The sequence below is a fragment of the Oncorhynchus kisutch genome, linkage group LG6 (genome assembly GCF_002021735.2).
Source record: "Oncorhynchus kisutch isolate 150728-3 linkage group LG6, Okis_V2, whole genome shotgun sequence".
In the NCBI taxonomy this organism is placed as follows: Eukaryota; Metazoa; Chordata; class Actinopteri; order Salmoniformes; family Salmonidae; genus Oncorhynchus; species Oncorhynchus kisutch.
Genome location: NC_034179.2, coordinates 16,962,824 through 16,986,040, shown reverse-complemented (window position 1 = coordinate 16,986,040; position 23,217 = coordinate 16,962,824). Strand labels below are relative to the sequence as shown.

At 42.0% G+C, this 23,217-nt stretch overlaps 2 protein-coding genes and 1 long non-coding RNA gene across 7 annotated transcripts in view; 2 read left to right on the top strand and 1 right to left on the bottom strand.

Annotated features, from left to right (window-relative positions):
- The window catches only part of LOC109892419 (uncharacterized), a 55,223-nt gene extending 40,123 nt beyond the window's left edge, over positions 1 to 15,100 (bottom strand). Inside the window, exons 1-6 of one of the 5 annotated variants that reach the window (XR_004210199.1) lie at positions 14,645 to 14,885; positions 14,026 to 14,110; positions 13,705 to 13,848; positions 13,126 to 13,195; positions 12,472 to 13,002; positions 3,496 to 3,620 (exon numbers count right to left, since the gene is read on the bottom strand). This is a non-coding gene — a long non-coding RNA (uncharacterized LOC109892419). Of the gene's footprint in view, positions 1 to 3,495; positions 3,621 to 11,605; positions 13,003 to 13,125; positions 13,196 to 13,704; positions 13,849 to 14,025; positions 14,111 to 14,644 lie in introns of those variants that run through there. The other 4 variants (XR_002255622.2, XR_004210198.1, XR_002255620.2 and 1 more) reach the window with 4 other exon arrangements.
- Positions 14,426 to 18,483, top strand: LOC109892418 (protein SREK1IP1-like). The gene is made up of 5 exons (XM_020484932.2): positions 14,426 to 15,411; positions 15,812 to 15,856; positions 17,209 to 17,367; positions 17,779 to 17,851; positions 17,956 to 18,483. Exons 1-5 carry the CDS (start codon positions 15,399 to 15,401, stop codon positions 18,119 to 18,121), a joined length of 456 nt encoding a protein of 151 aa, XP_020340521.1. The 5' UTR covers positions 14,426 to 15,398; the 3' UTR covers positions 18,122 to 18,483.
- A 139-nt stretch (positions 18,484 to 18,622) lies between these two features.
- Positions 18,623 to 23,064, top strand: ppwd1 (peptidylprolyl isomerase domain and WD repeat containing 1). Its single transcript, XM_020484926.2, has 11 exons — positions 18,623 to 18,837; positions 19,044 to 19,146; positions 19,553 to 19,656; positions 19,781 to 19,901; positions 20,082 to 20,529; positions 20,694 to 20,884; positions 21,219 to 21,408; positions 21,858 to 22,039; positions 22,194 to 22,275; positions 22,380 to 22,562; positions 22,723 to 23,064. Exons 1-11 carry the CDS (start codon positions 18,705 to 18,707, stop codon positions 22,864 to 22,866), a joined length of 1,881 nt encoding a protein of 626 aa, XP_020340515.1. The 5' UTR covers positions 18,623 to 18,704; the 3' UTR covers positions 22,867 to 23,064.
- Positions 23,065 to 23,217: the final 153 nt, after the last annotated feature.

Below are 23,217 nucleotides of genomic sequence, written 5' to 3'. Positions count from 1 at the left end.
AAACTGGCCCTAACCAGAATAGAAAGAGGAGTGGGAGGCCCCGGTGCACAACTGAGCAAGAGGACAAGTACATTAGTGTCTAGTTTGAGAAACAGACGCCTCACAAGTCCTCAACTGGCAGCTTCATTAAATAGTACCCACAAAACACCAGTCTCAACATCAACAGTGAAGAGGCGACTCCGGGATGCTGGCCTTCTAGACAGAGTTCCTCTGTCCAGTGTCTGTGTTCTTTTGTCCATCTTAATATTTTCTTTTTATTGGCCAGTCTGAGATATGTCTTTTTCTTTGCAACTCTGCCTAGAAGGCCAGCATCCTGGAGTCTCCTCTTCACTGTTGACGTTGAGACTGGTGTTTTACGGGTGCTATTTAATGAAGCTGACAGTTTTTGTGAAGTGCACCAGTCCCTCCTGCAGCAAAGCACCCCCGCAACATGATGCTGCCACCCCCGTGCTTCATGGTTGGGATGATGTTCTTCGGCTTGCAAGCCTCCCCCTTTTTCCTCCGAACATAACGATGGTCATTATGGCCAAACAGTTCTATTTTTGTTTCATCAGACCAGAGGACATTTCTCCAAAAAAGTACGATCTTTGTACCTATGTGCAGTTGCAAACCGTAGTCTGGCTTTGGAGCAAACCACCATAAAAAAGCCAGACAATGCTGAGCGGCCTTTCAGGTTATGTCGATATAGGACTCGCTTTACTGTGGATATAGATACTTTTGTACCGGTTTCCTCCAGCATCTTCACAAGGTCCTTTGCTGCTGTTCCCGGGATTGATTTTCACTTTTCGCACTGAATTAGGTTCACCTCTAGGAGGCAGAACACGTCTCCTTCCTGAGCGGTATGATGCCTGCGTGGTCCCATGGACCAGACTTGTGGAGGTCCACAATTTATTTTCTGAGGTCTTGGCTTTCCCCATGATGTCAAGCAAAGAGGCACAGAGTTTAAAAGTAGGCCTTGAAATACATCCACAGGTACACCTCCAATTGACTCAAATCACATCAATTAGCCTATCAGAAGCTTCTAAATCCATGACATCATTTTCTGTAATTTTCCAAGCTGTTTAAAGGCACAGTCAACTTAGTGTATGTAAACTGTATGTAAACATCTGAACCACTGGAATTGTGGTACAGTGAATAAGTGAAATCATCTGTCTGTAAACAATTGTTGAAAAAATTACTTGTGTCATGCACAAAGTAGATGTCCTAACCAACTTGCTAAAACTATAGTTTGTTAGCAAGAAATTTGTGGAGTGGTTGAAAAACAAGTTTTAATGACTCCAACCTAAGTGTATGTAAACTTCCGACTTCAACTGTGTATGTATGCATGTATGTATGTATAAATAAATAATACCAGTCAAAAGTTTGGACACACCTGCTCATAACAGGGTTTTTCTTTATTTTTACTATTTTCTACGTTATAGAATAATAGTGAAGACATCAAAAGTATGAAATAACACATGGAATTATGTAGTAACCCAAAAAGTGTGAAACAAATATATGAGATTCTTCAAAGTAGCCCCTCTTTGCCTTGATGACAGTTGTATACAATCTTGGCATTCTCTCAACCAGCTTCATGAGGTTGTCACCTGAAATGCATTTAAAAAAATGTTTTAACCTTTATTTAACTAGGCAAGTCAGTTAAGTACAAATTCTTATTTTCAATGACGGCCTCGGAACAGTGGGTTGACTGCCTTACTCAGGGGCAGAACGACAGATTTTGACCTTGTCAGCTAACAGGTGTGCCTTGTTAAAAGTTCCTTTGTGGAATTTGTTTCCTTCTTAATGTGTTTGAGACAATCAGTTGTGTTGTGAAAAGGTAGGGGTGGTATACAGAAGATAGCCAGAGTTGGTAAAAGACCAAGTCCATATTATGGCAAGAACAGCTAAAATAAGCTGGTGACACCATCTGTGATTTATTTAGAATTCAAGGCACACTTCATCAGCATGGCTACCACAGCATTCTGCAGCGAGACGCCATCCCATCTGGTTTGCGCTTAGTGGGACTATCACTTGTTTTTCAACAGGACAATGACCCAACACATATACAGACTGTGTAAGGGCTATTTGACCAAGAAGGAGAGTGATGGAGCGCTGCATCAGATGACCTGGCCTCCACAATCACCCGACCTCAACCCAATTGGTTTGGGATGATTTGGACGGCAGAATGAACTAAAAGCATCCAACAAGTGTTTAGCATATGTGGCTGTTGGAAAAGCATTCCAGGTGAAGCTGGTTGAGAAAATGCCAAGAGTGTGTAAAGCTGTCATCGAGGCAAAGGGTGGCTACTTTGAAGAATCTCATATATTGATTTGTTTAACACTTTTTTGGTTACGACATGATTCCATGTGTTAATTCATAGTTTTGATGTCTTCACTATTATTATACAATGTAGAAAATAGTAAAAATAAAGAAAAACCCTTGAATGAGTAGATCTGTCCAAACTTTTGGCTGGTACTGTATTTATTATGGATCCCCATTAGCTGCTTCCTGAGGTCCAGCAAAACTATGGCAGGTTATACAATTTTAAAAACATTACAATACATTCACAACACACTGTGTGCCCTCAGGCCCCTACTCCACCACATATCTACAGTACTAATTCCATGTGTATGTATAGTGCGTATGTTATTGTGTGGGTGTCTGTCTATGTTTGTGTTGCTTCACAGCCCCTGCTGTTCCATAAGGTGTTAAATATATCTTAATTTTTTTGTTGAATTTTTATCCACCTTTTTCTCCCCAATTTCATGGTATCCAATTGTTAGTAGCTACTATCTTGCCTCATCGCTACAACTCCCGTACGCGCTCGGGAGAGACGAAGGTCGAAAGTCATGCGTCCTCCGATACACAACCCAACCAAGCCGCACTGCTTCTTAACACAGCGCGCATCCAACCCGGAAGCCAGCCACACCAATGTGTCGGAGGAAACACTGTGCACCTGGCGACCTTGGTTAGCGTGCACTGCGTCCGGCCCGCCACAGGAGTCACTGGTGCGCGATGAGACAAGGATATCCCTACCGGCCAAACCCTCCCTAACCCGGACGACGCTAGGCCAATTGTGCGTTGCCCCACGGACCTACTGGTCGCGGCCGGTTGCGACAGAGCCTGGGCGAGAACCCAGATTCTCTGGTGGCACCACTGCGCCACCCGGGAGGCCATATATATATTTTTTTTTAATCAAATTTTACTGCTTACATATGTTACTTAATGTGAAATAGAGTTCCATGTAGTCATGGCTCTATGTAGTACTGTGTGCCTCCCATAGTCTGTTTTGGACTTGGGGACCGTGAAGAGACATGTGGCATGTCTTGTGAGGTATGCATGGGTGTCCGAGCTGTGTGCCAGTAGCTTAGATAGACAGCTCAGTGCTTTCAACATGTCAGTACCTCTCATAAATACAAGTAGTGATGAAGTCAATCTCTCCTCCACTTTAAGCCAGGAGATTGACATGCATATTATCAATATTAGCTCTCTATGCTAGGTAAAGCTCCGCCCTACCTCAGCTCACTGGTCACGATAACACCCAACCGTAGCACACGCTCCAGCAGGTATATCTCACTGGTCATCCCCAAAGCCAACACCTCCTTTTGTTGCCTTTCCTTCCAGTTCTCTGCTGCCAGTGACTGGAAAGAATTACAAAAAAAAAATCACTGAAGCTGGAGACTTACATTTCCCTCACTAACTTTAAACATCAGGTATCTGAGCGGCTAACCGATCGCTGCTGCTGTACATAGTCCATCTGTAAATAGTCCACCTAATCTATCTACCTCATCCCCATATTGTTTTGATTTACTTTGCTGCTCTTTTGCACACCAGTATCACTACATCTACAAGTCTATGCTAGGTAAAGCTCCGCCTTATCTCAGCTCACTGGTCACGATGGCAACACCCATCCGTAGCACGCGCTCCAGCAGGTGTATCTCACTGATCATCCCTAAAGCCAACACCTCATTTGGCCGCCTTTCGTTCCAGTACTCTGCTGCCTGTGACTGGAACGAATTGCAAAAATCGCTGAAGTTGGAGACTTTCATCTCCCTCACCAACTTCAAACATCAGCTATCTGAGCAGCTAACCGATCGCTGCAGCTGTACATAGTCTATTGGTAAATAGCCCACCCTTTTCACCTACCTCATCCCCGTACTGTTTTTATTTATTTACTTTTCTGCTCTTCTGCACACCAATATCTCTACCTGTACATGACCATCTGATCTTTTATCACTCCAGTGTTAATCTGCAAAATTGTAATTATTTGCCTACCTCCTCATGCCTTTTGCACACATTGTATATAGACCCCCCCTTCGTTTTCTACTGTGTTATTGACTTGTTAATTGTTTACTCCATGTGTAACTCTTTGTTGTATGCTCACACTGCTATGCTTTATCTTGGCCAGGTCGCAGTTGCAAATGAGAACTTGTTCTCAACTAGCCTACCTGGTTAAATAAAGGTGAAATAAATAAAAAAAATAAACTTGCACATCATCATCTGCTCATCTATCACTCTTGTTAATCTGCTAAATTGTAATTACTTCGCTACTATGGCCTATTTATTGCCTTACCACCTCACGCCATTTGTACACACTTTATATAGACTTCGTTTTTTTCTATTGTGTTATTGGCTGTACGCTTGTTTATTCCATGTGTAACTCTGTGTTGTTGTTTGTGTCGCACTGCTTTGCTTTATCATGGCCAGGTCGCAGTTGTACTTGAGAACTTGTTCTCAACTAACTTACCTGGTTAAATAAAAGGTGAAATAAAAATATATATATATTTTTTAAACTCAGTCAGTGGCATGTCATTAGTAAAAATGTTTTTAAAAAAGGGGCCTAAACAGCTAACCTGGGGAATCCGTGATTCTATCTGGATTATGTTGGAGAGGCTTCCATTAAACAACACCCTCTGTGTTCTGTTAGACCAGTAACTCTTTATCCACATTATAGCAGGGGGTGTAAAGCCATAACACATACGTTTTTCCAGCAGCAGACTATGATCGATAATGTCAAAAGCTTCACTGAAGTTTAACAGCCCCCACAATAATTTTATCATTAATTTCTCTCAGCCAATCATCAGTCATTTGCGTAGGTGCTGTGCTTGTTGAATGTCCTTCCCTATAAGCGTGCTGAAAGTCCGTAGTCAATTTGTTTACTGTGAAATAGCATTGTATCTGGTCAAACACAATTTTTATCAGAAGTTTACTAAGGGTTGGTAACAGGCTGATTGGTCGGCTTTTTGAGCCAGCTGATTGGTCAGATATTTGAGCCAGTAAATGGGGCTTTACTATTCTTAGGTAGCTGAATGACTTTTGCTTCCCTCCAGGCCTGAGGTCACACACTTTCTAGTAGGCTTAATTTGAAGATATGGTAAATAGGAGTGGCAATATTGTCCACTATTATCGTCAGTAATTTAACATCCAAGTTGTCTGACCCCGGTGGTTTGTCATTGTTGATAGACAACAATAAACTCATCCACACTGACTTTACGGAATTCAAAGTACAATGCTTGTTTTTCATAATTTGGTCAGATATACTTGGATGTGTAGTGTCAGCATTTGTTGCTGGCATGTCATCCCTAAGCTTTCTTATCTTGCCAATGAAAAAGTAATTGAAGTAGTTGGCAATATCAGTGGGCTTTATGATGAATGAGCCATCGGATTCAATGAACGATGGAGCCGAGTTGGCTCCCCCCCACAATTTTTTTTAAAGATGCCCAAAGCCTTTTACAATCATTCTTTATCTTTGTTTCATACTATAGTTTATTTTTATTTAGTTTAGTCACATGATTTCTTAATTTGCAGTATGTTTGCCAATCGGTTATTTGCCATACCTTTTGCCTCATCCCTCTCAACCATAACAAGATTTAACCGTTTTTACAGTCATTTTCTTAAATTGGTGCGTCCTTTTTTGTAACTGGAATAAGCAATTTCATAAATGTCAAGTGCAGCGTCTGGTTGCTCCTCATTACACACCACAGACCAGCAGCGTCTGGTTGCTCCTCTTTACACACCACAGACCAGCAGCATCTGGTTGCTCCTCATTACACACCACAGACCAGCAGCATCTGGTTGCTCCTCATTACACACCACAGACCAGCAGCGTCTGGTTGCTCCTCATTACACACCACAGACCAGCAGCGTCTGGTTGCTCCTCATTACACACCACAGACCAGCAGCATCTGGTTGCTCCTCATTACACACCACAGACCAGCAGCGTCTGGTTGCTCCTCATTACACACCACAGACCAGCAACGTCTGCTTGCTCCTCATTACACACCACAGACCAGCAGCGTCTGGTTGCTCCGCATTACACACCACAGACCAGCAGCGTCTGGTTGCTCCTCATTACACACCACAGACCAGCAGCATCTGGTTGCTCCTCATTACACACCACAGACCAGCAGCGTCTGGTTGCTCCTCATTACACACCACAGACCAGCAACGTCTGCTTGCTCCTCATTACACACCACAGACCAGCAGCGTCTGGTTGCTCCGCATTACACACCACAGACCAGCAGCGTCTGGTTGCTCCTCATTACACACCACAGACCAGCAAATATTCTTTACATCATCAACACATGAATCACTACAAAACTTATTGAATGAGCTCTTATACAGTATATTAGGCCCAGCCTTTGGAACTTTGGTTTTCCTAGACATGGCTATTATACTGTGATCACTACATACGATGATTTGGATACTACTTTAAAGCAAATTTCTGCAGCATTAGTAAAGATGTGATCAATACGTTGATGGGGGGGGGATTACAATCCACCACACGAGATAAACCACCCCCTGGACTGGCTCAACAGGCTATGCACCTTAAACCCCCTAACCAAGACATTTTTCAGTTAAACCATGACTAAGATTGGAAAAGACTGGTCATGGTTATTCGTTAGCAACATAGTGTACATAGACCCATATGGAAGCGTTTTGTTTCCCCAGTCATGCCCCGTCGGGTTTAACAAAAGTGGCGGCTACCACATGCCCTGCTTTTAGGATTCACTTCAATATATATATATATTTTTTAAACAAACTACTGCAGAGGCACTTCATACAGACTGAGACCTGACTTAATCAATAGGAATGGTGATGAGGTGTTGAGCTCAGATCTCTCTCTGGTGAATGCTGTGTAGGTGAGTGGGATTGATGTACAGAGCATTTGGAAAGTATTCAGACCCCTTTACTTTTTCCACATTTTGTTACTTTATAGTCTTATTCTAAAATGTATTCAATTGTTATTCCACTCATCAATATATACACATACATACACACACACACACACATACAATACCCCATAATGACAAAGCAAAAACAGGTTACAGAAGGTTAGAAAAAACTGATATGACATTTACATAAGTATTCAGACCCTGCACTCAGTACTTTGTTGAAGCATCTTTGACAGTGATTACAGCCTCCAGTCTTCTTGGGTATGACTCTACAAGCTTGGCACACATGTATTTGGTGAGTTTCTCCCATTCTTCTCTGCAGATCCTCTATACCTCTGTCCAGTTGGATGGGGAGCATTGCTGCACAGCTATTTTCAGCTTGTAGAGTCATACCCAAGAAAACGAGGCTGTAATCGCTGCCAAAGGTGCTTCAACAAAGTACTGAGTGCAGGGTCTGAATACTTATGTAAATGTGATATTTCCATTTTTTATTTGTAATACATTTGCAAAAACTTCCAAAAACCTGTTTTTGCTTTGTCCTTATGCAGTATTATGAGTAATAAATAAATAAAAGCTAAAATATTTAATAGATTTTAGAATAATTCTGTAATGTAACAAAATATCAAGTGGTCGATGTTTTCCAAATGTACTGTATATAGCTGTATCATGAGGTTGATATACAATTAAACAATAAAGGCACGAGGGGGTGTGGTATATGGATAATATACCACTGCTAAGGGCTGTTCTTATGCAGAGTGCCTGGATGCAGCCCTTAGCCATGGTATATTGGCCATATAGGACAAACCCACGAGGTGCCTTATTGCTATTAAAAACTGGTTACCAATGTAATTAAAGCAGTAAAATGTTGTGTCATACCTGTGGTATACGGTCTGATATACCACAGCTGCCAGCCAATCAGCAATCAGGGCTCAAACCACCCAGTTTATAATAATGGATAATGATGTGATAAGTATATACAGTGGGGCAAAAAAGTATTTAGTCAGCCACCAATTGTGCAAGTTCTCCCACTTAAAAAGATGAGAGAGGCCTGTAATTTTCATCATAGGTACGTACACTTCAACTATGACAGAAAAAATGAGAAAAAAAAATCCAGAAAATCACATTGTAGGATTTTTTATGAATTTATTTGCAAATTATGGTGGAAAATAAGTATTTGGTCAATAACAAAAGTTTATCTCAATACTTTGTTATATACCCTTTGTTGGCAATGACAGAGGTCAAACGTTTTCTGTAAGTCTTCACAAGGTTCACACACCGTTGCTGATATTTTGGCCCATTCCTCCATGCAGATCTCCTCTAGAGCAGTGATGTTTTGGGGCTGTTGCTGGGCAACACAAAGATTTTCTATGGGGTTGAGATCTGGAGACTGGCTAGGCCACTCCAGGACCTTGAAATGGTTCTTACGAAGCCACTCCTTCATTGCCCGGGCAGTGTGTTTGGGATCATTGTCATGCTGAAAGACCCAGCAACGTTTCATCTTCAATGCCCTTTTCACTCAAAATCTCACGATACATGGCCCCATTCTTTCTTTCCTTTACACAGATCAGTTGTCCTGGTCCCTTTGCAGAAAAACAGCCCCAAAGCATGATGTTTCCACCCCCATGCTTCACAGTAGGTACGGTGTTCTTTGGATGCAACTCAGCATTCTTTGTCCTCCAAACACGACAAGTTGAGTTTTTACCAAAAAGTTATATTTTGGTTTCATCTGACCATATGACATTCTCCCAATCTTCTTCTGGATCATCCAAATGCTCTCTAGCAAACTTCAGACGGGCCTGGACATGTACTGGCTTAAGCAGGGCGACACGTCTGGCACTGCCTGTGTTGTAAGTTTGATAAAGGCTTTTTAAGTTCACATTAAATACTGTTTGCACCCCACCAGCAGTGTGAGTATATCTAGAGAGGTTTATTCATCTCTCCTGTAACATACAGGACCAAATTGGGGTTCCCTCTTCAATTTCAATCTGGTCATAGTAAATATATACTGTATTATGATGGCCTCTCTTGTGAAAATAGCACACACCTCAGACTGATTACGTCACTTGATGAGGTAAATGAAATGTTGTTTGGTCACTTGGCAACTATGGGAAACAATTGCCTGGCAATACGGTAAAGACGTTTTGTGTAGATGTGAAATATATTTTGGTTTTTCAGTGAGATTCCTAATTTTCACACCACACACACACACAACTGTCCTTCAGTTTTACCCCCTGCAATTGAGCATAAAGGAATAACTCGGTGGACCAAACAATAAAATACACCTTTGTGGTCTAAAACAATATCTCAGAGAGCGAGAGAGACAGGAGAGGAGATCTGCTCTACAACAATTGCCCCTTTGTCCCAGGCCCAACACTGTACTGTACCGAACAGCCTCCTCTTTGATTCTGTGCCAACACAAACCACAGTGCTGGGGTACAGGTCTACAGTCAAACAATCTACACTTGTGTTTAATATACCCTAGTCTGTTAGGGTTGGCCTACCTGTCAGTCACACGTACAGCTGACTGGCAGGGCCGAATCCTTATCCCATTGGGGTTAAGAGGCAAAACAACTCGCAGCTAGATAACAGAGTTTCTGATAAAGCTGCTGTTGTATGGAAATCTGCACAGTGGTATTGTGAGATTACAACACGGATTACAGGATTCTCTCAACAACTGATTTTGGACAATGGACTCGAGGTCTGTGATACTTCTTTTCAATCTAGGTTACAAAAACTGTCACAACGGTTCTCTACCCGACTCTCCCTCCCTTCTCTCGGTCTCGGTCTCGTGCCCCCCCCCCCCCCCCCCCCCCCCCCCCCCCCCCCCTCCTTACTACAGCAGGGTAAGTCATGTAGTGTGGGTGCCAGCATTTCTCTTTCACCTAGCAGGAACTGGCTGCAGTGGACAGGCCGGGTTCATTGATGTGGGGCCAGTGGCCCGAGGTGTGTGTGTTAGCAGCAACAGCAGGGGAGGTGGGGGTTCTGCTTGGCTGACAGGGTGTCACTAGTCCTCATCAACACCCTAGCATCAGTACCGCCAACGCTCTGATTCATTCATGGTCACTAAAAAGTCACTGTATTTAAAATGTTAGTGTGTACTTTTACAACAGATAGTGTTCAATCAATCAGATATGGTGTTTGTCATTGTAATTATCTTGGACTTAGCTACAGTAGTGTAGCTAACTGTAAAGGATCGCACACATCGCACCAAATGTGGATCTAGAGATTGTCTGCCGATCGTTCAGCACAGCGTTTTAGGAATCACCCGCTGTAGACGTCTTACAGCCGACATGTTTGACAGATTCTCGATTTAAAAATGGGGGCAAAATGACAGACGCACTCTGTTCAGAGGTGCTCAGTACTCTCGGCCAGCAAACGCTACTGGAGTGTCTGAGCCCTGAGTCGCTCTGCATAAGTTAAAATGTTAAATGTGGAGAGTGAGGAGTCCCCTTTGGTTAGAGCATTGGACTAGTAACCGAAAGGTTGCAAGTTCAAATCCCCGAGCTGACAAGGTACAAAATCTGTCGTTCTGCCCTTGAACAGGCAGTTAACCCACTGTTCCTAGGCCGTCATTGAAAATAAGAATTTGTTCTTAACTGACTTGCCTAGTAAAATAAAAGGTACATTGTTGAGTTATCAGTGTCGGCATGCAGCCTACAGTACAGCCTGTCCATCGGATTAATGATGCCCAATGCCATTACTGCAAAGCTGCTGAACTACACGGTTGTATTTCTATGAAGAGGACCGCTGGTATTTTCAGTCATAGAATGAATAGAACAGGCTTCCCCATTCAAGTCTATTATTAGTTCTATTCAATCTATTTCTGTGTGTTCAGTAATACAGCATCATAACATTTATCACAAGATTCCTTTGAAGAACACCTATTTTTGTTAGAAAAGATCAAATGATTTCCTTGTGAACTGAACCAACCTGTCAGACTGGGCTCCCATGTCTACGCCATAGGTCTACGCAGTACAACAGCACCTCAGCCTGGCTAGTCTACAGAATTACAACTGCCTCTGTACCACTGCTTTGACATCACTTTCTCTTGTACAATAGCGCCACTTGTTGGATACCTAGTCAGCTCTCTTATAAGAAATGTAGCAGTTAAAGGCCCAATGCACTCAAAATTCAGTGTCATATTGTGTAAGACCTGATGAAACTAACACTGGAAAAGTGTGAAAAAAATGTGATCAGTGTTATTTCTTGTTGCTGACCAATAATAAAAAGTTCAAAGCGTTTGCCCATGACAGCTAGTTTTCCATTTTCCTACAGAAAACTCTGACAGTCCTAGCAAAATTCTTGCCTGAGAAATAGTTATTTGCTAAAAAAATATTTTTGACCATTTTAATGGAAATCTATTACACAAACCAGGTTTCCATACAACCTTTTAATACGAGCAAATTGCATGTCGAGCAAAAGATAAAATAAATTTGTCCTCAGAAGAGGGGGGTGGTGGTGAAGGGGCATTTTATTAGATTTTTTTACAAATAAAAGTACATGTCGAATATATATATATTTTTTACGACAGGCCTAATAGAAACAGAAAATGTTTCGCTAAACTTTCCAAATGTCGACAAAACACGCTAGACAAGGTGGGATCTTTTTGCGTCTGTAAAATTAATATGCAAGAAATGTCAGTTGAAACGCTTTTATGCGCAAATATTGATATAATAACCATAAAATCGAAGTAAACTTGGAGTCACACAATGACATGTGTGGTCCTCCCACCACGACTCAGGAAAGCCTGCAGTTTATTAGGCTACAGATGAAGTCAGTAATGAACGTCACAGGGTGGTGAAAGTGCAAGGTGATGAGCTTGATGCACCTTTCCAATAAATATTGAGGGTCTTATTCTGGTGACATGACCGTCGATGCTTGGCTGTCGTTTGACAAATTAAAATAATATTGCTCCTTTGTCCATAATAATCCCATGCAGGCTATACAGGTAGAGTATTTGGGAGCTTTTGGCTAGAGTTTACATGCCAATACCAGAGTGGGCATACTCACTATATAACAGAGCATATTTTGAGAAAACCCATCAGTAGAGTTGAAAATGCAATATAATTTTTAAAAATCTAGGTATTTTTATGTGCACTATATCATCACGTACAGCCTTTAATCTGCAACAAGTCCATTTTACAGAAACACATCTCTGGTGGGAAAATATTGTTTTTATGCATAAAAATCTGTCGACAATTGGATGGAAACCTAGCTAGTAAGGTACATGTGAGAAAACATTCCCCAAATTAAAAAGAGGTGTGTAAAAGGCATTTAGGCTATGCTGTGGATGGTATATCATTTTTGTGTAATCAACCTGCGGTTGGTCCTCTTCCCTCTGTCCTCCTCACTGGGGTCTGTACTCTTCTTCTCCTCCATCTTCTTAGAGATCCTCTCCCTCATTTCCTCCCTCTCATCAGTCATACTCCTTTTCATCACCATCCGCATCTCCCTCCGCAGCCTCATCATCCTCTCCCGAACACAAGAGAATGTGAGAGAGAGATGAGAGAAAGAATGGAGAACACTCAGAGAAAATGTGTTTTCCAACAAGTTGAATGGAATGCATTATAATGTGATGCATGTGGTCTTGATTGAGCAGATAACATGAAGGAATGCTGCACCAGCTGCACCTTGGCTTTTCTCCTTCAATAACAAGACAAATAGATTCAAATAAATAATATATTAACTCATGAATATAATTCATTGTCAAAATAAGATAAGTTGAGGCAGCAGAACATGGTGTCTGTACTACATCTTCGTGTACTGACTTGTTGACTGTGGGGACAGAGCTAAGCAGTGGATCATCCTTCAGCAGGTCATGACTGCTTTTGCTTTACCCCTTCGGTGTCTGGATGAAAAGAAACAAGGTGTGTGTATATATCTGACAGACAAAGAATGGGTGACAATACATAAGATGGCGCACTTGATTTGAAGTGCAGAATAAGAATAACACAGGTCATGTTATAATTACCTGGCTGACTTAAGTTACCATCTCCTCTTCCTCCTCAGCTTCCTCTCCGAATGACAACAGACTAAAGTTCCTGACAAAACAAGTATGGTCGACCGTTCATAACTACAGTGCCACGCTTCCAAGTCAGCAACAGATTGAGAGTGAGGAGCAGAGAAAGTGTGTATAATAGTAAATTAAACACTGTTGCTTTGGACAGATTTCTTGCCCTATTTTTTGTCTTCATCGAAGGGAGAATGTAACACCTGAAGAGAAGATTTAAGGAAACAAAAGTCTGGCGGAATTGGAACAAATGAATGGTCAAAGTGCTAAAATACTATAGTGTGATGTAAACCCAACCCATACGTCAGTGGTTCGTAACTTGTGTGGATTTAAATGTCTTTCCTCCTGATCACATTCCACTTCTGCTAACCTGAGCATGTTGTACATTGTATCACCTGTATTGAGGAAAGGAAGATTCATTTACAGGAAAAGATGGCTTCTAGAATCTGTTTGCTGCAATTACAACTGAGTTGGCTCAGATTACAAATGCTGCATACTAAAAGATTTACAACATGCATGGATCTTCTTTTGTCGTTTTACCTTTCCAAAGATGGTGTGTTTGTTGTTGAGCTCATCTGCCCGGGCAAGGGTGAAGAAGAACTGGCTGCCATTGTCATGGGGCATTGCGTTGGCCATGGCAACCAGGCCTCATCTGTTGAAGTGCAGTCTGGAGTGTAATTCATCCTGAGAACGTGGGACAGAACCAACAGAAAAACAAAAACAGTTTCATCATTAGTAGCAGTAGTATGGGTGAGTTGGCAAAGGTTCCAAGTAGAAGAGTTCTGTTTATGTCTAGTCTTATCTTTTGGGGGGATTGAACATGATCCGAGATAATGAGGTGATGAGACAGTGAAGGTTAACCTTGAACTGCCGTCCATAGATGGGACTCTCCACCGTCCAGGTGCCTGTGGGATCGCCTCCTTGGACAATGAACTCTGGCACCACTCTATGGAATGATATTTTAACTTAGTTTACCTGTTGTCCATACAGTTGCTCGTTTTGGTAGGGATGTGAGACAATAAAATCACAGGAAAGTATAATTACATCAACTTTCAAAGTGCTGGTTCAGATTTCTAGCAGAACCATGTAAACAGGTGCACGAGCTAGGCAAGTACGCATGCATCTCGTGCATTTTATATTGTGCATATAATTCAGGTGATAGAAATCTGAACGTACTACCAGCGCTTTGAACATTTGATGTAATTATTCCTTCCTGTGATATATTGTCTCAAATCCCCTACCGCCAAAAGTCCGAACTGCACAGACAACGGGTATTTAACAATCTGGCTTGTAGAGATCGTAAGAGTAAACTTTCCTGATACAAACGCTCATTTCTGCCCAACGTACGATTCAATGCAATTCAATGTCGGGTTTCTAGACAAAGCTAATTTGTTCTGAATGATCACTTTATCATGCAAGCCATTGTAGTGACAGTGAGATATTAATATGTGTCACCAGGGGAACAAATGTTCGCGCTCACGTTTCCATTTGATGGAGGCTCTTGAATGTAGATGTTGCTCATTCTGTCGTTGAGATCAACGAACAACTAGAAACCGGAAATCCGTTGTTTTTTCAGCAGTAGAATAGATAGCTAATTTACTTTTTTTCGAGAATTCAGCACTAAGTGGTTTGCAAAGATGTAGAGATGAATGTCTACATTTCTTGCTAACCCAGATTACTGTCAACCGCCCTGTTGTTTAATCATGGGTGCTTTATTTACCTCGAGTCAATGGGGGTGAAGGATATTTGCCAAATCAATGCTTGGAAGCGTTTTTCCCTAATATTAGTTCGAGGGTGATATTTTTCAAATAGTAACGAACTATTATTACATATTTGTAGGAAAATCACGTAATTACACAAATCTGTTAAAATATAGATGAATCATTATTTTCATATTCTTGAAAAAAAAAGTGGTCCGTGTGTTACATTATAAACAATCCCATTAAAACATCGCACAGAACATAAATTTGCTTGAAGGAGGCTTGCACATTTATATCAAGAAACCCCTCATTATGAAAGATATATGAAAAAGAAGAGAGTCACAAATACTAGTAAATTAGAATTATTTCTCAAGTAGTGAGTGAAATCCGCTCAAAATGCGGTTTTACCAAAGACGTTACAGGGAACTAACCCGTTGATATTTCCTACCGGAGCTATTTTGTAGAGGACCCACTGGGAACTTTATGGTTTGAAGTTTATGAACGCAACAAGGTTTTTGTCAATAAAGTGTGATAATGGCTGCATCAGGTATGTTTGATCCAACTTAAAACTAATCGGATGTCATATTAGAATGGCAATTGGAGTTAGCTAGCTATAGCCTAACTATCGAATAGTTGCCTTTTTTATGGAATTTATGGACGGCTAGGTTAGCTAGCCTTGCACCTCTGATTAGCTAGCATGATTGTGCTCAATGTTTAGATAGCTAGCTAAAGTTATTTCGATAATAGTTTGTGTATGGCAGTTTAGCTTCCCTATTCATTTGATAATAGTTGTGTTATGTTATAGCTAGTCTCAATGTGAATCATAGAAGGAATCCAATTATTTTAGGCGTGGAATATAACGTTACAGGCCTACGTTTTTGCTACACAAGAACAAAGCAAGAAGTTGTTACATTTCTAAATGATTTGATTTCTCACTTAATTTGCAGGTCCCAATAAGGACATCAGAGCTGGGTGTAAGAAATGTGGTTATCGTAAGTAATCTTTATTGCTTATATCATGTCTCTAACTCTACATATTCAAGCCTTGTGAATACAGTTACAACATGGTCTTTGCTGACCCCTGACCCCTGAGTGTGTCAAATCACATTTTATTGGTCACATACACATGGTTAGCAGATGTTATTGCGAGTGAAGCGAAATGCTTGTGTTCTAGTTCCGACAGTGCAGTAATGTCTAACAAGTTATCTAATCTAACAATTCCACAACAACTACCTTATACACACAAATCTAAGTAAAGGGATGGAATAAGAATATATACATTTATGGATGAGCGATGACTGAGCGGCATAGGCAAGATGCAATAGATGGTATAAAATACAGTATATACATATGAGATGAGTAATGCAATATATGTAAAGATTATTAAAGTGGCATTATTAAAGTGACTAGTGATCCATTTATTAAAGTGGCCAATGAAGTCTGTATGTAGGCAGCAGTCTCTTTGTGTTAGTGATGGCTGTTTAACAGTCTGATGGCCTTGAGATAGAAGCTGTTTTTCAGTCTTGCGGTCTCAGCTTTGATGCACCTGTACTGACCTCGCCTTCTGGATGGTAGCGGGGTGAACAGGCAGTGGCTTGGTAGGTTGTTGTCCTTGATGATCCTTTTGGCCTTCCTGTAACATCGGGTGCTGTAGGTGTCCAGGAAGGCAGGTAGTTTGCCCCCGGTGATGCGTTGTGCAGACCGCACCACCCTCTGGAGAGCCTTTCTGTTGTGGGTGGTGCAGTTGCCGTACCAGGCGGTGATACAGCTTAACAGGATGCTCTCAATTGTGCATCTGTAAAAGTTTTAGGGTTTTATGTGACAAGCCAAATTTGAAGAGGCGCTACTGCGCCTTCACCACGCTGTCTGTGTGGGTGGACCATTTCAGTTTGTCTGTGATGTGTACGCCAAGGAACTTAACTTTCCACCTTCTCCACTGCTGTCTCATCGATGTGGATAGGGGGGTGCTCCCTCTGCTGTTTCCTGAAGTCCACGATCATCTCCTTTGTTTTGTTGACCTTGAGTGAGAGGTTGTTTTCCTGACCCCACACTCTGAGTGTCCTCACCTCCTCCCTGTAGGCTGTCTCGTCGTTGTTGGTAATCAAGCCCACTACTGTTGTGTCGTCTGCAAACTTGATGATTGAGTTGGAGGCGTGCATGGCCACGCAGTCATGGGTGAACAGGGAGTACAGGCGGGGGGCTGAGCACACACCCTTGTGGGGCCCCAGTGTTGAGGATCAGCAAAGTGGAGATGTTGTTTGTCATAATCATACTGTGCTAGATACAGCTGCTCTCTAAAGTACCTCCCTTCATTACTCTCTTCTCTACCCTTGTCATTTCATCAGCGGGCCACCTGACGTTCGAGTGCCGTAACTTTGTGCGTGTGGACCCCCGGAAAGACATTGTCCTGGACGTGAGCAGTACAAGCAGCGAAGAGAGTACGGAGGACGAGCAGGAGGATCTGCCTAACGACAAGCTGGGCCGGGGAGGAAAAGACTCAAAAGGTCAATACAGTACAACAAACAATTTTTTAAATATTTTTTTTAATTGAACCTTTATTTTCTCAGTACTGAGACCACGGTCTCTTTTGCAGATAAGCCCTGAATTACAGAAAATACACACATCAAAATGCAAGCAGAAAGAAAAACACATTCATCAGTAATAAGGTCCTCAATCAGCTTTCTGAATTGTCTTAGAGGCACCAAAACATCACATTTAAGAACATTTTGAAGCTTGTTCCACAAACAACAGAACAATAGTTATGTTATAAGACTTAGCACTGCTGTATTACTTTGTTATAACATACACAGTTATATGACCTAGTCTTGGCTTCATCACCTGTGTTGCGCTCACTTTTATTCAAGTGTTTTTTTTTTTGTCTGAATGGTTTTGTGTATTTGTCCTGATTGCTTTAGGTTCCCAGGAGGACACCAGGAAAATTAAACACAAGAGGAGGAAAAGTAAAGACAGAAAGTCTGAAAGGAAGAGGTACGTCACATTGTCTATTAATTCCAGTATCTGTGATAAATAATTATGCCTATTATTAGTGGTGTTGTATGTTTAATAACTGTGGAAGTTGTCATTTTTTGCAGGTCCTTTTCATCAAGTGACGAAGAAGAGAGCAAGAAGAGAAAGAAACACAAAAGCCACAAGAAAAAGGGCAAGAAGGAAAAGAAGGAACGTCACAAGAAGAAGCAGAAGAAGAAACATGATTCTTCCTCATCTGACAGCTCCAGCAGGTCCTCTGACACTGATTGAGAAGATGGAACATTTAGGGACAGATTTGCTGAGTATTTGCACCTGTCATTTAACAGAGGAATCAAACTAAGACATGGGAATGTATTTAGACACACTTTACCATAAAATATGATAGAGGTTTTTTTCAACTTTAATTTTAAATGTTGTTCTATGATTTATGTCCTATGGAAAGTAATAGGTGCAGACACTGAGTGTGTCTGGCCCTCGCGTTTCACAGATTCAAGGTCTGGTCAATATAGCCTCTGCTACAAATGAAACAATGGACCCACATTTACTGTTACTTGTTTGACTTTGGTGAATGCTGAAAGTATATTTGTTGTTATTGATGGAATTTGTTATTAAAGGTATTCTATACATAGAAAGCTTGTAGATTATCTGATTTATTAGCAAACCTTTTGAACTTTTTATTTTCCAAGTGTTGATCTTTCAAGTAAATTATCAGAATGGAAAAGGATAGATGCAGAGCCATGCACTTTAATTCCACGTCTGTACTGCAGGGAGCGATATTAAGCTATTCAGTTGTTCTCCAAGCCCGCGGTGAACGGATACGGAAACCGAGGGGAAAACAGTGAATTCGGAAAATATGGCGGCCACCACAGATAACGCAGATCTGAAACGAAAACTAAACGATAATCAGGATGATGGAGAAGCTGGAGAAGAGGAGGAATGGGTTGGACCCATGCCAAGCGAAGCGACACAGACCAAGAAGAGAAAAGGTTTATGATGGAAAAGCTAACCAGCGAGTTAAAGCAACTTGAGCTAGCGAGCTATGTTGCATTGCTGGATGTGTGCTAACTTCTGTGCTCCTCGCTATTAAGCTAGCCAGAGTGCCTAGCGCTCAAACAATTTCCCAGAACAAAGCTGAAATCGTGTTGCTCTCATTGTGATTGCTTCTAACAATAGTGGTTTTATTTTCGTACAGTGCTGGAGTATGAACGTGTGTATTTGGACAACTTGCCATCGGCAGCCATGTACGAGAGGAGCTACATGCATAGGGATGTTATAACGCACATTGTCTGTTCCAAGTAAGTATTGTATGGTTCGATAACTAGCTGTTGCAGTTTTCTAGCTACAGGTATATGGTTCTTTTGTCGGTCATCACTAATTACCACAGCCACAAAGTCATAAACCCTGCCTATGTCTACAATTGATCTTCTTAACATCGGATTTTGCACCTAACCTTAGCAGTAACCTTAACTACACTGGTAACCTTATGCATAACCCTGAATTAGGGTTTTCATTCATATTTACGACATTGCCCATTATGACTGCGGCTGTGGTTCAGGTCTTGGTCCCGTATGAGACACTTTCACTTGCTGATTTGTTTACTTCCTCGTACATTGATTTGTGTTTTCCTGGATGCCAAATGTTACACACACACCAATGGTGATCAGTCTGCCTCATAAACTCTTGTATTATTTTCATTTCCAGGACAGATTTCATCATCACAGCCAGTCAGGACGGCCATGTGAAGTTCTGGAAAAAGAAAGAAGATGAGGGGGTAGAGTTTGTCAAACACTTCCGCAGTCATCTTGGTACGAATAATGCCTCTGTATGAATTAACATGTATCTTTATGCAACCTCAGACTCGGCTTTAGATTGACTGAAATGTAATTTCAAGGCTATAATTCACTGTTATTCTTGTTCTATGTGTTACAGGAGTTATAGAGTGTATTTCTGTCAGTGCTGATGGAGCTCTATTCTGTTCTGTTGGGGACGACCAGGCCATGAAAGTCTTTGATGTGGTCAACTTTGACATGATCAACATGCTGAAGCTGGGGTGAGTTTGCATCTTTTGCTTATTGTTTTTAAAGGTGAAACGTTTAGCAATTTAGCTTGTTTTCTTAAAGCCAAAAGATATCCCTTCTCCCGCTTCAAAAACACCATACGAGTTATAGAGCTACAGCACATATTTTATTCCTAGTTGATCTGCCATTCCTCTGCTCTGTGTGTTGTGTAGTTTCCACCCTGGCCAGTGTGAGTGGATCTACAACCCAGGCGATGCCATCTGCTGCGTGGCCTGCTCAGAGAAATCCACTGGGAAGATCTTCGTCTATGATGGACGAGGAAGCAACGAGAAGCTCCACACCTTCGACAAGATGCACTCCTCTCCGCTGTCCCAGATCCGCCTCAACCCTAGATACAGGGTTATCGTCTCCGCAGACAAGGCTGGAATGCTGGAGTATTGGACCGGCCTCCCCAGTGAGTTCAAATTCCCCAGGCACGTGGACTGGCAGTATAAGACTGACACAGACCTTTATGAGTTTGCCAAAAACAAAACCTACCCCACCAGTCTGGCCTTCTCCCACGACGGGAAGAAGATGGCTACCATCGCAACCGACAGGAAAGTCAGGATCTTCCGCTTCCTGACGGGAAAACTGATGAGGGTGTTTGATGAGTCGTTATCGGTAAGTTTCCAACTTTCAGAATCGGGACTTTATTTCATATTGCTATTAATAAACTGTGCTACATCTTGTTATAATTTATCACAGTTTCCCACATTTCCCCAGTGCATTTATCTGAACTGTGCTCATTTCTCTCATCATGGCCCATCTCTGACCTGATCCTGTAGAAGTTCACAGAGCTGCAGCAAATGAAGCAACAGCTGCCAGACATGGAGTTTGGTCGGAGGATGGCGGTGGAGAGGGAACTGGAGAAAGTAGATGGCATCAGGCTGACCAACATCATCTTTGATGAGACTGGTCACTTTGTCCTCTACGGAACCATGCTGGGCATCAAGGTCATCAATGTGGAGACTAACAGGTAGCAATTAAATGGTCAAAATGGACTTAAGACAGTAATATCCTCTAAAAACACAGTGGGTGTCAGCCACGGAGAGCTACAGGGAGAGCAGGCTTTTTGCACCAAAAAAACACTCATTCAACTTATCAAGCTCTTGATAAGTTAATTAGTTGAATCAGATGTTTTAAGGCTGGATGGAAACAACATTTTGCACACACTGTTGCTCTCCAGGGCCAGGGTTGTGGACTGTCTCTAACTCTTGCCCCAACAATGTTTTCATGAAACCCCTTTGTCTTGTGAAAGTGACGAGAGCATTAGTCTAACATGTTTTTATTTCCCACCCATGTGTGTTCAGGTGTGTACGTATCCTGGGGAAGCTAGAGAACATTCGTGTGGTGAAGCTGAGCCTGTTCCAGGGGGTTGCCAAGGCATGCAATACAGCTCCCACCATTGAGATGAAGGCATCAGACAACCCGGCCCTGCAGAGCACAATGCCAGATCCCACCATCTTCTGTACTGCTTTCAAGAAGAACCGCTTCTACATGGTAATCAACTTTATTTGTCCCTGCAGGGCAATTGTAGCCCGTCCAAAAGAGAAATGGTCTATTACTGTTGCTCCCTTGCAGTGCTGCTATTTATTTGTTATTAGAAACTGGGTGGTTCAAGCCCTGAATGCTGATTGGTTGAAAGCTGTGGTATATCAGACCGTATACCACGGGTATGACAAAACATTTATTTTTACTGCTTTAATTACGTTGGTAACCAGTTTATAATAGCAATACGGCTCCTCGTGGGTTTGTGGTATATGGCCAATATACCATGGCCACGGGCTGTGTCCAGGCACTCTGTGATGCGTTGTGCATAAGTACAGCCCTTATACCAGCCATATACCACACCCCCTTGTGCCTTATTGCTTCATTCTTTGCCATATTTTCACCCGCATTACATAATTTTCTCAGGATTTTTGTCACTATTCCTTCTTTTGTCTTGGTAGTTCTCCAAGAGGGAGCCGGAGGACACTAAAAGTGCCGAGTCAGACAGAGACGTGTTCAACGAGAAGCCGTCTAAGGAGGAGGTGATGGCTGCTACCCAGGCAGAGGGACCCAAGAGGGTGTCAGACAGTGCTATCATCCACACCACCATGGGAGACATCCACATCAAACTGTTCCCTGTTGAGTAGGTCACCCTCTGTTTTAGAGGGCTTCCTTTCCATTTGCAATGCCATGGGTTCTGTCTGTTAACTTTCCTCAGAACCTATACAGTTTTGCAATTATGATATATTTTATTGGACAATTTTACTTGTGTTTATAGACTACTTTATGTATCTCAGGTGTCCCAAAACAGTGGAGAACTTCTGTGTTCACAGCAGGAATGGTTATTTCAATGGCCACATATTCCACCGCGTCATCAAGGTAGGACATTTCAATCACTGCTCATTGTTTTGACTTTGTAGTAGTCCGTCACATCTTGTGATTCAGTTCCTATGTTTTGACTGTTCTCTTTCCTCTCCACCCAGGGCTTCATGATCCAGACAGGGGACCCTACAGGGACGGGCATGGGAGGGGAGAGTATCTGGGGAGGGGAGTTTGAGGATGAGTTCCATGCCACGCTGAGACACGACCGGCCCTACACACTCAGTATGGCCAACGGAGGCCCCGGCACCAACGGATCACAGTTCTTCATCACCGTCGTGCCCACGGTAACTCTTCACTCTCTGTGAAGTCTGATCTTTTACTTTCTCTCCTTCAGTTGAAGTAATGTTTTTATCCCTGTTTTGTCAAGTATTGTACATTTCTGCATTATGTACAAAGAAGTTCAAATAAACCTAAGTGATCATCTCTCCCTACTTGTCTTTACAGCCCTGGCTAGACAACAAACACACCGTGTTTGGAAGGAGTGCCAAAGGAATGGAGGTGGTTCAGCGGATCTCCAACCTCAAAGTCAACCCTAAAACAGACAAACCTTACGAAGACATCAGCATCATTAACATCACCATCAAGTAATCATGTTTCCATCTCACCAATATGTTGTGTACTATTACGTTCCATTTTTAAAGTAAAGTGTTGGATTATTCAAGAATGCATCTTGCCGCCTGTTGCATTTTTCTATCTTGGACGTGAGAAATTAAGAATTTGTTGGTTGCTTAGTAACATGTTTGTCAACAGAGCTGTACTTTGAATAAACCAGTGTCTTAACATTCATTACAGAACATTCAGATAGAAATGTCCATGTTACTGGCAACATATAGAATAATTTTAGGTATTATCCAGCTGCAACTTTTCTGAATGGGTTGGACCATATAAGCTCCCGAGTGGCGCAGCATCTCAGTTCAAGAGGCTTCACTACGGTCCCTG